Source organism: Rhinoderma darwinii, chromosome 2, assembly GCF_050947455.1.
Source record: "Rhinoderma darwinii isolate aRhiDar2 chromosome 2, aRhiDar2.hap1, whole genome shotgun sequence".
NCBI classification, from domain to species: domain Eukaryota; kingdom Metazoa; phylum Chordata; class Amphibia; order Anura; family Rhinodermatidae; genus Rhinoderma; species Rhinoderma darwinii.
In genome coordinates, this window is record NC_134688.1 from 249,527,687 (window position 1) to 249,545,085 (window position 17,399).

General features: G+C 44.6%; 1 protein-coding gene across 2 annotated transcripts in view; it reads right to left on the reverse strand.

Moving 5' to 3' along the window:
• Positions 1 to 17,076, reverse strand: part of TRIT1 (tRNA isopentenyltransferase 1) — a 41,691-nt gene extending 24,615 nt beyond the window's left edge. Inside the window, exon 1 of one of the 2 annotated variants that reach the window (XM_075853059.1) lies at positions 17,011 to 17,076. Coding sequence is in view for 1 of the 2 variants with exons in the window: in XM_075853058.1 (XP_075709173.1) it covers positions 12,273 to 12,407 (135 nt within the window). In the remaining variant the exon portion in view is untranslated. Of the gene's footprint in view, positions 1 to 12,272; positions 12,453 to 17,010 lie in introns of those variants that run through there. The other variant, XM_075853058.1, reaches the window with a different exon arrangement.
• Between the last annotated feature and the right edge of the window lie 323 nt (positions 17,077 to 17,399).

A 17,399-nucleotide genomic window follows, 5' to 3' on the forward strand; every position in this document is an offset into this window, starting at 1 on the left:
CTAAAAACGGCCTGCGTCCGAGTGGGTAAACGACGTGGCAGAAGGAGCGCAGCAATATGTTATCATAGCTGCAAGTACTTTCCCTATAACAGCACAACTGTTACTTGCCAAAAACACGTCCAGTATTAAACGGTTTGTTCTATAGGGTTTATATAAGGTATTGTTTACAGCCTGTTTTGCTTAGAAATTAAGTAAAATAATTTTAGTGCTATTTTAACATACTCCTGAAATATACCTTCGGGTATGTGCACACACACTAATTACGTCCGTAATTGACGGACGTATTTCGGCCGCAAGTCCCAGACCGAACACAGTGCAGGGAGCCGGGCTCCTAGCATCATACTTATGTACGATGCTAGAAGTCCCTGCCTCGCTGCAGGACAACTGTCCCGTACTGTAAACATGATTACAGTACGGGACAGTTGTCCTGTAGCGAGGCACGGACTCCTAGCATCGTACATAAGTATGATGCTAGGAGCCCGGCTCCCTGCAGTGTGTTCGGTCCGGTACTTGCGGCCGAAATACGTCCGTCAATTACGGACGTAATTAGTGTGTGTGCACATACCCTTAGGTTAATGGCCCATAGACTTTCTATTGAGGTTGTACTCCGCTCACTGGGCTGTCCAAAAAAGGCAGACTAAAAGGAAACTAAAGGGCACAGCACTCACCCAGCAGCTTCTTACACTCCTTTTATCCTCATTGGGGGGAGTCTGTGTTCGGACCCCACTGATCAAAACTTTTGTCAGAAGTTTTGTGAAAAATTAATTACCGTTTAATAAATAATTAGAAGGAGTAAGATGCAACTTATTCAGAGACGAATGCCTCTTAATGTGTCGCATCTTTCGGCTTGCCGAGCGCCACAATGGTGGTGTAACGACCGTGGCTGTGCACCATCCATTTCCCCCCTTCCCATATGTATACAAATTGCTCCTCTTTTCTTCTCCCCCTTCAGGTCCCCTCAGGCTTTCACCCCAGGCCACAGCGCATGCAAGGTGCTTATGGAGCCCGAGGCTATGTTCACATGTTTCAAAGGAAAACAGCTCCTGACTTTCAGCCGTTTTTTTTTTTAGCAACTCGCATTTTTCGCAGCATTTTTTACGGCCGTTTTTGGAGCTGTTTTTTTTTAGAGTCCATGAAAAACGGCTCAAGAAGTGACACGCAATTGTTTTTCGGGGGCGATTTTTTTTATGCGGCCGCTTTTAAAAACAGCCGCGTAAAACAAACGGCCCGTTCGTACAGAACGCCGGTTTTCCCATTGAAATCAATGGGCAAATGTTTGGAGGTGTTCTGCTTCCGATTTTTCGTCCGTTTACGGACGAAAATAAGCCATGTGAACATACCCTAAAGGGGAAATGGTGAGGAAAAGGAACTGTGAGTATACATGTAATCGTTAAGCCACGCCTATTTTTCTAAACGTGGTGAGGGTGGTGTAAAATGCCCAAAAGTATGGCCAAAAGTTGCAGTTTTACCGCAAAATTTGTCATTGGAGACTATGCCGAGTTTTTTAGCGACTTTTCAAATTTGTCGAGCAACGAGTCAAGTCTCAAATTTTGCCACTAAAATGTGGCACATTATCATTTGCGATATGTTACATTATGTTACAGCGGACACCCCGATGTATCGTCAGGAACCGGAGCTAGCTCGGATTCCTGCCATTAACCCCTTCGATGCAGCGATCTAATGCGATCGCTGCATCTTAGCGGTTTGTAGCAAAACGGCAGCCTGCCATGCGATGGCAAGGCTGGCAACTGCTACTATGGCAACAGGAGGCCTAACAATGGCCTTCTGTCTGCCATTACAGAAGCCGATTATGCCCCAAATGGAGGCGGAGCCTGATCGGCTTGCTGTATTAGAACATCAAACAGTTGGACCTTCAAGTCCCCTAGTGGGACGAAGGGCTGATTCGGACGAACGTGACGTTTTTGCACACGCAAAAACCGCTGCGTTTTGCGTGCGCAAAAGGCACTTGACAGCTCCGTGTGCCCTGTTCATATGGATGCGCGGCGGCGTGCTTTTCGCGCAGCCGCCATCAATATGACACTCCGTTTGGATGTTTGTAAACAGAAAAGCACGTGGTGTTTACATTCATTCTTTTACTGCTGTTGCGCGAAAAACGCAGAAATAAAGAACATGTCGCGAGTTTTACGCAGCGGACTAACGCTGCGCAAAACTCACGGACAGTCTGCACTGCCCCATAGACTTGCATAGGTCCGTGCGACCCGCGTGAAAACCATGCGGGCTGCACGGACACAAATCTCGTTCGTGTGAATCCCCCCTTAAGAAAAGTGTAAAAAAAAAAATTAAAAAAAAAAAAGTGTAAGGAAAAATAAAAGCTGTAAAAAAAAAAAAAATATATAAAAATAAAACACAATCGTCCTTTTTCGCTTATCAAGTCATTTATTGAAAAAAATAAAATAAAACCATACATATCTGGTATCGCCGCGTCCGTAACGATATGAACTATTAAAATATTATGTTATTTGTCCCGTGCAGTGAACGCCGTAAAAAAAAAGAACCAAAAAAAATACTGCCAGAATTGCTATTTTTTTGGTCACTTTGTCTTCCAAAAATGTAATTAAAAAGTGATCAAAAAAAATAAAAAATAAAAATAAAATAAAAAATGCTACCTATACAAAACTATAGCTCATTTCGCAAAAAGCAAGCCCTCATACAGCTCCGTCGACAAATTTTTTTTAAAGTTATGGCTATTACAACATGGCAACAGAAAAAATACATTCTTTTTAAAAAAGTAATTTTATTGTGCAAACATAAAAAAAGTGCTATAAATTTGGTATCGCTGGAATCGGACTGACCCGCAGTATAAAGTTAACATGTAATTTATGACGCGTGGTGAACCCTATATAAAAAAAATACAAAATAAAAAAACTATGCCGGAATTGCTGTTTTTTGGTCACCATGCCTCCAAAAAAGAAAAAAAAAAAAAAAGTGATTAAAAGTCGCATGTACCCCAAAATGGTGCCAATAACTACAGCTCACCCCCTAAAAAAAACAGCCCTCATACCACTACGTCTATGACAAAATCAAATACGTTAAGGCTTCAATAAGTCAGGAAATAAAAAATAATAATATGCAGTTGTGCCGACCCGAGGGGAACATTTCTGCTGTTTCAAGAGGCGATTTATCAAGGCCCTAAAATTAGGGAACGAGGAAGGGGAGGACTCAATCATATCTGCTGGAAGAGAGTATTATACCAGGACACTTTCCCAGCAAAATTAGCCAAACTGCAAAGGTTCAGAGTGTGGACCAAAAGGGGGATAAGAAAGGACACCATTTATCAGTGAGACACCGGCCTGTGCAGAAAGGATTGCTTCACAGTGTAACAAATATCTATGGATCACTTTATTGTTTACCCCATTATTATACCCTCTGACTATGCCCCTGATGTACTCTGCTCAGCTTACATATACCCCACATTATAAACTGAAATACAGGTAAAACTCCAAACAAAACTACTACCAAGCAAAATCCACGCTCCAAAAGTCAAACGGCGCTCCCTCTTTTCTGAATCCTACAGCGTGCCCAAACAGCAGTTTACGTCCACATATATGGTATTGCCAAACCAGGGAGAACCCTTTTAACAATTTTTGCGATGTGTGTCTCTAGTGGCACAACATATTTGCCACTGAATGATATCTAGGGAAAAACTGTAATTTTTACTTTCCACCATCCGCAGCGCAATAATTTATGGACAAGACCTCTGGGGTGAAAATGCTCACTACACCTCTTAATAAATGCTTTGATGGGTGCAGTTTCCAAAACGGGGTCAAATGTCAGGGGCTTCTTTTATTATTTCACATCAGAGCCTCTGCAATTGTGAACCAATACTTTGTAAATTGCCAAATTAGGCCTCAACTTCGCATGGTACTCTTTTACTCCTGAGCTTTGTTGAATGTCCAGGCAAAAGATTAGTGCCCCATGTAGGGTGTTTCTAAATCCGGGAAACCCAGCATAATAATTAGAGAGCTGTCTTGTTATGGTGGCACAAGCTGGGCACCACATATTGGCATATCTATGGAAAAACTCCCACTTTCATTCTGCAACATCGAGTGCACACTCATTTCTGCAAAACACCTGCGGTGTTAACACACTTACGACAACCCATAGGTGACTACCTTGAGGGGTGTGGTTTCCAAAATGGTGTCACTTCTGGGGGGTTTCCACTGTTTTGGTCCCACAGGGGCTTTGCGAATGCTACATCGCAATCAGAAACCAATCCAGCAAAATCTGTGCTCCAATAGCCAAATGGAGCTCCTTCTCTTCTGATCCTTGCCGTGTGCCCAAACAGCAGTTTATGACTACATATGGGGTATTTCCGTCCTCCAGAGAAGTTGCTTTACAAACGTTGTGGTTCTTTTTTTCCCTTATTTGTTGAGAAAAAGAAAAATGTGGAGCTAAAACTACATCTTATTGAAGAAAAAGGGAGTGTTTTTATTTTCACTGCCCAATTCTAATAAAATCTATGAAACCCCCGTGGGGTCAAAATGCTCACTACACCCGTAGATGAATTCCTCAAGAGGTGTAGTTTCCTAAATGGAGTCACTTTTTGGGCGTTTTCTCTGTTTTGGTCTTCCAGGGGCTTTGCAAATGTGACATGGCCTCCGCAAACCATTCCTGATAAATTTGAGCTCCAAAAGCCAAGTGGCGCTCTTTCCCTTCTAAGCCCTGCCATGTGTGCAAACAGCCGTTTATGACAACATGTGGGGTGTTGTTTTACTCGGGAGATATTGCTTTACAAATGCTGCGGTGCTTTTTCTTCTTTATTCCTTGTGGAAATTAGAAAAAATTAGCTAAACCTACATTTTCTCTGAAAGAATGTAGACTTTCATTTTCACAGCCTTCTTCCAATAATTTCTGCAATAAACCTGTGGAGTCAAAATGCTCACTATACCCCTAGATAATTTGCTTGAGGGGTCTAGTTTCCCAAATTGGGTCACTTTTGGGGGATTTCCATTGTTTTGGCATGGTAAGAGCACTTCAACCTGACAGTACCTAAAATATTTTCTAAAAAAAAGGTGGCCCAAAATCCACTGGGTGCTCCTTTGCTTCTTAGGCCTGTGCTGCAGTCCAGTACCCCACTAGGGCCACATGTGGGATATTTCTATAAATATTGAGTTGCATTTCACCGGTAAAACTTTGTGTTACAAAAAAAAAATGGAATAAAAAAACAAAACAACTTTGCTTTAATTCCTGTGAAATGTCTAAAGCAGGGGTCTCAAGCACGCGGCCCTCGGGGCAGTCATCTGCGGCCCGCAGGACACAGAGCCGCTAGTATCGGCTCTGCTCCGAGACTCTGGAATTCCCTGACATCGCTGTCCACATATGAACAGCGATGTCTGGGGCTTCCCCAGAGCCGGAGTCCCGAGCAGAGCACTGGTGTCGGCTCTGCTCCGGGACTCTGTGGAATTCCCTGACATCGCTGCCCATATATGGACAGTGTCAGGGTCTTCCCCAGAGCGGAGTCCCGGGCAGAGCGCTATTATCGGCTCTGCTCCGGGACTCTGGGGAAGCCTCTGACATCGCTGTTCATACATCGACAATGATGTCAGGGGCTTCCCCAGAGCAGGAGTCCCAGTGATGTCAGGAGCACAGCTGGAGTCCCAGGAAGAGCCTACTAGCGCTCTGCCTGGGACTCCAGCTCTGGGCAAGCCCCTGACATCACTGGGGCAGCCTCTACAGAGGGCACTGGGGCAGCCTCTACAGAGGGCACTGGGGCAGCCTCTACAGAGGGCACTGGGGCAGCCTCTACAGAGGGCACTGGGGCAGCCTCTACAGAGGGCACTGTGGCGTTATCTACAAGTGGGTGTGTGACAGTATCTGAAGAGGACACTGGCATTATCCAGGGGTGTGTTGCATTATCTACAGAGGACACTGTGGCCTTATCTACAGAGGGCACTGTGGCCTTATCTACAGAGGGCACTGTGGCCTTATCTACAGAGGGCACTGTGGCCTTATCTACAGAGGGCACTGTGGCCTTATCTACAGAGGGCACTGTGGCCTAATCTAGGGGTGTGGTGCATTATCCACAGAGGGCACTGCGGCAGCACCCACAGAGGGCACTGCGGCAGCACCCACAGAGGGCACTGCGGCAGCACCCACAGAGGGCACTGCGGCAGCACCCACAGAGGGCACTGCGGCAGCACCCACAGAGGGCACTGCGGCAGCACCCACAGAGGGCACTGCGGCAGCACCCACAGAGGGCACTGCGGCAGCACCCACAGAGGGCACTGCGGCAGCACCCACAGAGGGCACTGCGGCAGCACCCACAGAGGGCACTGCGGCAGCACCCACAGAGGGCACTGCGGCAGCACCCACAGAGGGCACTGCGGCAGCACCCACAGAGGGCACTGCGGCAGCACCCACAGAGGGCACTGCGGCAGCACCCACAGAGGGCACTGCGGCAGCATCCACAGAGGGCACTGCGGCAGCACCCACAGAGGGCACTGCGGCAGCACCCACAGAGGGCACTGCGGCAGCACCCACAGAGGGCACTGCGGCAGCATCCACAGAGGGCACTGCGGCAGCATCCACAGAGGGCACTGCGGCAGCATCCACAGAGGGCACTGCGGCAGCATCCACAGAGGGCACTGCGGTACTATCTAAAAAGGGGCTGCCCAATCTTGACATGTGTGCTAACTGAGTCGCCGGACTGCATTTAGCGACACAAACTGGAAAGCTGGATTGTTGAAAGAAGCACGTGGAGAACTATCTCAAATTTTAAACCTAGCGCTATTATTATAGTAATGTAGTATTATTATTCTAGTAATATAGTGTTATAGTAGTTCAAATAACTAATTGATTAACAATAATTTTGTATTGCATCAAATTTGAAAGTAATGCGGCCCGTCAACTTCCCATTTTTTCTATATGCGGCCCACTTACACAGCCGAGTTTGAGACCCCTGGTCTAAAGGGTCAAGAAACTTTCTAAATGATGTTTTGAATAATTTGAGGGGTGAGGTTTTTAAAATTGGGTGATTTATTGGGGGTTTCTAATATAGAAGGCCCTAAAAGCCACTTCACAACTGAAATGGTCCTTGAAAAAAAATAGCCTTTTGACATTTTCTTGAAAATGTGAGAAATTGCTGCTAAAGTTCTAAGCCTTGTAACGTCCTAGAAAAATAAAAGGATATTCAAAAAAATTGTGCCAATCTAAAGCAGACATATGTGGATGTTAATTAGCAACAATTTTGTGTGGTACAAGCAGATACATTTAAATTTAGAAAAATGCTAATTTGTGCAATTTTTTGCTAAATTTTGGTGTTTTTCACAATTAAATACTGAATGTATCGAGCAAAATTTGCCAGTAACATAAAGTCCAATGTGTCACGAGAAAACAATCTCAGAATCGCTTGGATAGGTAAAAGCATTCCAAAGTTATTACCATACAAAGTGACACGTCAGATTTGAAAAATGAGGCTCTGTCAAGGTGGTCATAAGTGGCCAAAGGGGGGGGAGGGGTTAAAGCTGCTAATTGTGGAGGGGGAAGCGGTTAACATGGTGGGAAAGTTTCCAATGGCTGTGTACAACTGTTGTCCCCATAGATAATAATAGAAGTTAAATTGCATTTGTGACTAAGGCTGGATTCACACGACCATGTTACGTCCGTAATGGACGGAACGTATTTCGGCCGCTAATCCCAGAACGAACACACTGCAGGGAGCCGGGCTCCTAGCATCATGGTTATGTACAATGCTAGGAGTCCCTGCCTCGCTGCCGGACAACTGTCGCATACTGTAATCATGTTTTCAGTACGGGACAGTTGTCCGGCAGCGAGGCAGGGACTCCTAGCATTGTACATAACCATGATGCTAGGAGCCCGGCTCCCTGCAGTAAGTTCGGTCCGGGTCTTCCGACCGAAATACGTTCCGTCCATTACGGACGTAACATGGTCGTGTGAATCCAGCCTAAGGGTATGTTCACACGCTTAACCAAAAATGGCTGAAAATAGGCAGTGTAAACATACCCGAACATATAAATTCCAAGTTGCCATGTAGCCCCAGCCTAAATAACGCAGCCACAAATTGAACAGCCTCCCTGTCTCCCCCACAGTTGTGGTTCATGCTGCAGCTTCTCTCATTCATTCACACAGCAATGATAGGGAAACCAGCGTGAAATAATATAGCTGCGGGCTTAGGCCTCATGCACACGACCGTATTTTTTCCCACCCGTAAATACTGGCGTAAATACGGGTCCGGTGTCACACGTATTCCACCCGTTTTGCACCAGTATTTACGAACCCGTGCCCGTAAATATGGGTCCGGTGTCACACGTATTCCACCCGTATTTACGAGCACGTTTTTGGCGGCAAAATAGCACTGCACTAATCGGCACCCCCTTCTCTCTATCAGTGCAGGATAGAGAGAAGGGACAGCCTTTTCTGTAATAAAAGTTAAAGAAATTCATACTTACCCGGCCGTTGTCTTGGTGACGCGTCCCTCTCTTCACATCCAGCCCGACATCCCTGGATGACGCGGCAGTCCATGTGACCGCTGCAGCCTGTGATTGACCTGTGATTGGCTGCAGCGGTCACATGGCCTGAAACGTCATCCAGGACTTCGGGCCGGATGTCGAGAGGGACGCGTCACCAAGGCAACGGGCGGGAGACCGGACTGGAGGAAGCAGGAAGTTGTCGGTAAGTATGAACGTCTTTTATTTTTATTTTTTACAGGTTTATACTGATCGGTAGTCACTGTCCAGGGTGCTGAAAGAGTTACTGCCGATCAGTTAACTCTTTCAGCTCCCTGGACAGTGACTATTTACTGACGTCGCTTAGCAACGCTGCCGTAATGACGGGTGCACACATGTAGCCACCCGTTATTACGAGAGCTCCATAGACTTCTATGGACTGTCCGTGCCGTTATTACGGCCTGAAATAGGACATGTTCTATCTTTTTCAACGGCACGGGCACCTTCCCGTGAGAAAACGGGAAGGCACCCGTCGCCAATAGAAGTCTATGAGCCCGTTATTACGGGTCGTGATTACGACCCGTAATAACGGGCGTTTTTACGGTCGTGTGCATGAGGCCTTAGAAACATGTTTTAGAAAGTAGATCCGGGGATTTTAGTCGAACAAGGAACGGAGCGTCAACATGCCCCCTATGTGTGAATCTATACTGCAAAGACAAAGAATGCATCTTCATACCAACTGACATCCATTTTTTTTACCCAGATTTTTTGCTGCGGCTTGTGGTTTTGTTGTACTGCCTCAGTAAAACACCTCCGGTCATGAAAAGGTTAACTGTGTTTTTCTTCACACAGATCTAAACGTATACTGTGCACACTGTATATACCAGTAGAAATTTCTGTTTTGCATTTGCACAAGCACCGTGCCCACACAAATATGGATCCAAACATATCAAGTGTCAGTCCAGTTATTTTTGTTGCGGATTTTCTCCATTGATTTTAATAGGGAATTCAAAATCTTTAACAAATTACAAATGTGCAATTTTGGCTGCGGAAAAACTGAATTCGCATTAAAAAAAAGAAAGAAAAGAAAAAAAACAATGGCAAGTAGGAAAAAAAAAAAGGCTCAAATTCTTGTTTAGAAAAACGGGACTGATGCAGCCAATCACAGGGATGCAGTATCACCTTAGATGCTAAATTCACTGTGCGGGTTATATAATGTTACATTGTTGACTTTTACAGATGCAGCGACACCAGTTATGCCGGCTCACGAAAACCAGACGTGAAAGACAGGGACATGTCGCTATTGCAACGCGGTGAGGAAGTGCTTTTTTTTCCGCAACTGCTTTCTGCAACGTCCATTCCATCCAAAAAATTGCACCAAATTAAAGACAGGTGGCGTTTTTGTCTTGCATTTTTGAAGTTTTTTCAAAAACGCAGCAATGCTGGCTTTGGTGTTTAGTGGTATTTTTCTCCCATAAACCTCTGTAGATTTATTTTGCCACTTCAAAAAAAAAAAAATTGTCGATGCGTGTTGCGTTTTTTATGTTTTGTTTTTTTAAATAAATCATGTGTTGCAAAAAGGAATTTTGCATCACATGATTTGCAATGTGAAAAATCACCACCTGAAAAAAACAAAAAAATTTTTTTAAAAAGGCAAAAAACGCTTGTACCGTTGTCCCCAAAAACTCGCGCAGTACTCGTGTGAATCTAGCCTTCTAGTGTATCTCGGATGTGAAAGACGGCAGTTTTTCACGTCCGAGGTGCATCCGTGCTCTGCGGGACGCAATATCACACATCCCCCATAGACTAGAGTCTATGGAGGGATGCGTGAAGCATGAAACATGTCCTATTTTCTCACAGACCCTTCACACGGTCCGTTGATACAGCGGCCGTGTGAACGGCCACATTGAATTATATAGGTCCTTGTGATGGCCGTATTTTGACGGCTGTCACACGGACGCATAACACATTCGTGTGAATAAGGCCGAAGTGTGAGCGCACATGTAGCGCAAATACTGTGGATTTTCCACAATGGATTTTGTTGCGGAAAATCTGCAGCATAATAAAGTAGCGTCAGAGTGAACAAATCTCATCCACACACTGTGTAAATGATAAGAGTATTTTAAAAGGTCAGTTCACTTTCAGTGCTGATTTTGACGCAGAAACCACGTCTGAAATCAGCCAAAAAAAAGAATTGCCAAAAAACTTGTGAAATCACCCCCCATTGATTTCAATGGGAGGCAGAGGCATTTTTTCCCAGGCAGCTTTTGGCCACTCGTGAAGAAAAAAAAAAACAAAAAAAAAAAAAAAAAGGAAGGAGCATGTTCTTTCTTGCTGCGTTTTCCATCTCTGACCTCCCATCAGAAAAAACCTGCGGCGCTAGTATGAGCGTTTTTCGCTGTGTTCTTTGGCCACAGTCCTTGCATAAGATTCAATGGCAAAAAAATGCCACGAAAAACGCGGAAAATAAAAAAAAAGCAGGCAGTTAAAATTTCCTGAAGGGATTCTGAGACATTTCTTCTGCCAGCAAAAAAACTGTGCGAACGAGGCCTAAGACCCACTAAGCGAACAGCTTTAATCGAGACTAGCATTTCGCTAGAAAAAGGAGGGTGGTGACAGGTACAGGAACCCATGAGGCAGTTTTTGCTGCAAATTCCGTTACATACGGACAACCCTTACAGGTAGTTGCATGTTGTGGGTCAATGAGGCAGCGTGGTACGCTGTTGCTGGTTACATTGGCAGCCTTGATGGGTTCTTCTGAGTCAGGAACAATAACCCACAACTCAGTTTGTACAGAGAGAGAGCCAGCAAGCATGCCCAGTCCGTACCCGATGAAGTGGAAGATGCATCAATGTAGGCCTCAGCCTCTTCCTGCATAGAGTGCGCCATACAATGTCCAACACATGAATCAAAGTATGGAGTGGTGACTGGCGACTCAGAGGTCTTGTAAGGATTCTTTGTGTGATGCCCCCAGACCCACGTAAACAATGCGGCTCAGAAGCCTACATGGCCACAATGACATCCCCCCACCCCCTAAGGCCCTGTTCACACAGCATGTATTTGACATGTATTTTGGTGCATTTTATGCACAAAAAGGTGTAAAAAAAAAATAAAAAAAAAAAAAAAAAAAAAACTTGATTAAGCTTCCAATTCAAATTAATGGGAAAGCGCAGTTAGTACATACATGTTTTTTTACACAAGCATACTTAAAAAAAAAAAGCCCAGGTCAATTCTTTGACACGTAATTGGGCCAAATGTTCCCATATTCAATGGGAGTTCTAATTGCGCACCAAAAACACGACAACAAAGAAACGCTAGCGTTTTTGACACTTTTACACATCGGTTTTTTTTCGTGCAGTGTGAACATGCCCTTAGAGGGATTGTTTTTGTGAATGTTGGTGATTTCTCAGTTGCACTGAGCGGGAACTGTGGAAAAACTCGATTCATTTTAAGGAGGTGTGTACCATTTTTTGTCATGAGGATTTATGGTCTCCATTACTAAAGGCTGTTAGAAGTACAAGCTCGACTCCTGGTCAGATCTGTCAAACATTTCCCCACTTTCCAAAGACAGAATTCTGCCATTAGAAACAGACATAGTTTCCAATGTTTTTAACGGCTCTTTGCCACACTACTGCTACAAAGTGTGAACAAGCCCTTATGCCATCACTGCTGCACAGAATAATAGTGCTCCATATGGACCTGATCGGAACCTACTGCCTCTCATAACATGGCTGGAATAGGCAGTGTGGTGGTCAGGATAGTATATTATAGAACAGGCTTCAGACGAGACAGATGTTTCTATTGCAAACAGCCTCATGATGCAGGCGCCATGTTTTCCCTTGTCACCTGCATGGAGTCCGCGCTGATCACTTCCCCTCCGAGACTCCGGCCCAGTTGAACAGCCAACTTTGATTTGCCGGTTCCGGTGGCTCCTAGAACAACTACGAGCGGCAGAGAGCGTTTCACTCTGTGCGCCGCCATGTTTCCGTCGTCCAGCCTGCCCACCCCCAGAAGCAGGAGGCAGATCCCGCCCCCTAACAACCAGCTCCCTAGCGACGCAGCCTAACAAAGGAGCTGAGGCTGCGGAAGAAGAATATACAGAGCAGATCAGGACGGTCTTATGATGCCGGTGCTATGTACATTTTACATGTGTAATCTTAATTTTCATAATTCACTAGTTAGATACTAAAAATATAAATGTTTTAGGCACTGTTCACATCTACCGCATGGACTTCCGTTTATATTATGGGGTCCGTCATGCTGTCAGTTGTTTTGGCATGAAGAATGGCGCAGCATGCAGCGCTATTCTCTTCCTATCAAATCTGACGAATTTGCAACGGATACTCTGAAAGCTCGTTCACAGCTGCGCAAATTCTGTAAAAAATGACAGAAAAATAGAGCAGCATGTAGCGCTATTATGTCTGTCAAAATTATGGAAACACAACAGAACCCCTCTATTGGAAGACTCCGTCGCAGATTCCGGAAAAGTTGCTGTTAAATAAAATTCCCATTAAAATGGCGGACATCATAAAGGAAAGCCGATGGACTCCATTAAAGTTAATGCGGTCCTTTAGGTGTCTTTGTTTTCCGAGACGTGACGGCTCCGTTAGAGTATTCCGTTTTTCTGCTCCCGTGACGAATCAGAAAAACTTAGCGCAAATGTGAACAGAACCTTAATAAAATTGAGTAGCAGGCTAAAACAGCAAAAACATGATGGAACGGAGGCTAAGTGAGGTCAGCTGATGGCTTGGCTCTGTTTGCACTGGCGTCGTGGCTTCCATTTTTACAGTTGCCATGACAGATCGGTTATGATATGATTTGTAATGGATCCTAATGGATCGAATTGACTTTTTATGGGTTTTTTATGTTTATGGTTCTTTTTTTCACTTTACGTAGCTGAGCATGATGGAACAGAAGGCCTACAAAAACATACTGGTGTGCATAGAGCCAAAATTCAGACCTTAAAGAGGCTCTGTCACCAGATTTTGCAACCCCTATCTCCTATTGCAGCAGATCGGCGCTGCAATGTAGATTACAGTAACGTTTTTATTTTTAAAAAACGAGCATTTTTGGCCAAGTTATGACCATTTTTGTATTTATGCAAATGAGGCTTGCAAAAGTCCAAGTGGGCGTGTTTAAAGTAAAAGTCCAAGTGGGCGTGTATTATGTGCGTACATCGGGGCGTTTTTACTACTTTTACTAGCTGGGCGTTCTGACGAGAAGTATCATCCACTTGTCGTCAGAACGCCCAGCTTCTGGCAGTGCAGACACAGTGTGTTCTCGAGACATCACGCTGTGACGTCACTCACAGGTCCTGCATCGTGTCAGACGAGCGAGGACACATCGGCACCAGAGGCTACAGTTGATTCTGCAGCAGCATCGGCGTTTGCAGGTAAGTAGCTACATCGATTTACCTGCAAACGCCCATGCTGCTGCAGAATCATCTGTAGCCTCTGGTGTCGATGTGTCCTCGCTCGTCTGACACGATGCAGGACCTGTGAGTGACGTCACAGCGTGATCTCTCGAGAACACGGCTGTGTCTGCACTGCCAGAAGCTGGGCGTTGTGAAGAGAAGTGGATGATACTTCTCGTCAGAACGCCCAGCTAGTAAAAGTATTAAAAACGCCCCGATGTACGCACCTAATACACGCCCACTTGGACTTTTACTTTAAACACGCCCAGTTGTACTTTTGCAAGCCTCATTTGCATAAATACAAAAATGGTCATAACTTGGCCAAAAATGCTCGTTTTTTAAAAATAAAAGCGTTACTCTTATCTACATTGCAGCGCCGATCTGCTGCAATAGGAGATAGGGGTTGCAAAATCTGGTGACAGAGCCTCTTTAAGCTGTGATCTAGCATTAAAGGGTTATTCCCATTTTTATAAATCTATTTTGCTCAACCGTGTAAAGATATACATTTTTCTAATTACCTATTTTTCTAAATAATGTAATTTTCCTGGGATTTGCTCTCAAAGCCTTGTTCATACCTCGTTGTCTAGGGATCCGGCCCCCACTGCTTTCCTCTAGCGGTGGCCGTGCTTGCGCAATGATATCCTCTCCGTCCTTAGGAGAGGATGTCAGTGTTCTCGTGAACGCGCCTATATGCGCATGCGCATTAGATGCCGGCCACCTCTCAAGTTGATGCATCAGCGGTCGGCTCCAGGGTCCTGCCTACTAGTTAGGTGTTCACACAGGGGGGGGAGATATGCCACGTGGAGGGTGGTGTAGCTTATCGCGAGGGTTGGCTTTGGGGGGAATTGGCTTTTTGCGTGGGGAGGAAGGGGGTTACAGCGAAGAGTGGATGCATTTAAAAAAAAATATATGACTCAACTTAGAAACAACCACATTTTTTTCTGTTAAATAAATGCTTGCAATCATCATTTTTACATGCAGTTTTTAATACCCAGCTTTTTCACTTAAAGTATAAGTTAATATGGAAAAACTTCAACAGATAAGGCTCTATCCGTCACAGATTCCATCATTTTTGATGGCCGAAATAGCACAGCATGCAGTGCTATTTTGTCTGGAAAAATTACGGAAACACGACGGAATTCATTAAAGTCATGGATTCCTTCAGGCACTGTTGATTTCTATCATGCGATGGATCTGGCTCCTCAGTTTTTCCTATTATTCTATTCCTTTTGACAGAACAGAATAATGGAAATTGTAGCGCAGAACACAACAAGCTCTAAAAACGTAGTTTCTGCTCTTTGTATCTACTCTCTGCTCTGGCTGATAGATGAAGACCCTGAAACTGAGAACCACCATCTAAAACTCAGAATTGCTTAACACGGTATTTGAAAACAGACTTTCTAAACCAGACATTTGGATTCCATTTATATCGGAAGCCACAATGCTCTACCGAATATGTCGCATGACAGATATCAACAATCCCCAACAGACTCTATTGACTTATGATGGGGTCTGTCGGGATTTTGTCAGCAGTCCCAGCAGACTTAATGGGAGGAATAGTGCTGCATGTAGCGCAATTATTCCTGTCAAAACAACGGAAACCACAATGGAACCCAACAGACCCCATTGTAAGGTTTCGTTCACATCTGCGTCGGGTCTCCGTTCATGAGGTCCGTCGAACCTTTCCATCAGGGTAACCCATGAACGGAGCCCAAATTGAAACCATAGCTTTCCGTTTGCATTACCATTGATTTCAATGGTAACGCATACGTTACAAATGGTTTCCGTTTGTCACCGTTCTGTATGGTTTCCGTTGTTTTGACAGCATCAATAGCGCAGTTGACTACTCTATAGATTCCATCAACATGACGTAAACCTTACAGAATGGTGAGAAACGGAAACCATTTGTAACGGATGCGTTACCATTGAAATCAATGATAATGTTTCAGTTTAGGCTCCGTTCATGGGTTCCCTTGATGGAAAGGTCCGACAGAACCCATGAACTGAGCCCCGACGGAAGCCTAAGGCCTCATGCACACGACCATAGCCATGTGCACGGCCGTGATTTTCGGGTCGGCCGGCCACGGAGTGTCCTGCGGTCTGGGCTCCGGGGCCATGCACGGACCGTGGAAACCACAGTCCTGTACATGGCCCCATAGGAATGAATGGGGCCACAATTCTCCCGTGGATTTTCGGGGGAATTTCGGACACAAAAGCACGTTCGTGTGCATGGGGCTTAAGTAATTATTTTCATATTTCAAAGAAAGCTGTATATTTGTTTTTAGTATCTTTATTTAACCCCTTAACGCAACAGGACGCACCGGTACGTCCTGCATTACATAGTTACATAGTTACATAGTTAGTACGGCTGAAAAAAGACACATGTCCATCAAGTTCAACCAAGGGAAGGGAAAAGGGAATGAAAAATTTCTACACATAGGAGCTAATATTTTTTTGTTCTAGGAAATTATCTAACCCTTTTTTAAAGCCATCTACTGTCCCTGCTGTGACCAGCTCCTGCGGTAGACTATTCCATAGATTCACAGTTCTCACTGTAAAGAAGGCTTGTCGCCTCTGCAGCTTGAACCTTTTTTTCTCTAGACGGAGGGAGTGCCCCCTTGTTTTTTGAGGGGGTTTTACAAGGAACAGGATTTCACCATATTTTTTGTATGTGCCATTAATATATTTATATAAGTTAATCATGTCCCCCCTTAGTCGTCTTTTTTCAGGGCTAAATAGGTTTAATTCTTTCAATCTTTCCTCATAACTTAAATTCTCCATGCCCCTAATTAGCTTCGTTGCTCTTCTTTGTATTTTTTCCAACTCCAGGGCATCCTTTCTATGAACTGGAGCCCAGAACTGAACTGCATATTCTAGATGAGGCCTCACTAATGCTTTGTAAAGTGGTAATATTACATCCCTGTCCCGCGAGTCCATGCCTCTTTTAATACACGACAATATCCTGCTGGCCTTTGAAGCAGCTGATTGACACTGCATGCTGTTATTGAGTTTATGATTTACAAGTATACCCAGATCCTTCTCAACAAGTGAATCCGCCAGTGTAGCTCCCCCTAGGACATATGATGCATGCAGGTTGTTGGTACCCAGATGTATAACTTTACATTTATCTACATTAAACTTCATCTGCCAAGTGGACGCCCAAACACTTACCGTAGTTTGTTTAAATCTGCCTGTAATTCATGAACATCTTCCATAGTCTGAACTATATTACATAGCTTGGTGTCATCTGCAAAAATAGAAATAGTGCTATTAATCCCATCCTCTATATCATTAATAAATAAGTTGAATAATAGTGGTCCCAGCACTGAACCCTGGGGTACACCACTTATAACCGGTGACAATTCAGAGAAGGAATCATTGACCACAACTCTCTGGATACGGTCCTTGAGCCAATTCTCAATCCAATTACAAACTATATTTTCTAAACCTATAGTCCTTAATTTACCCATTAGGCGTCTATGGGGGACAGTGTCAAATGCCTTTGCAAAGTCCAAAAACACTAAATCCACAGCGGCCCCTCTGTCTAGACTTCTGCTCAC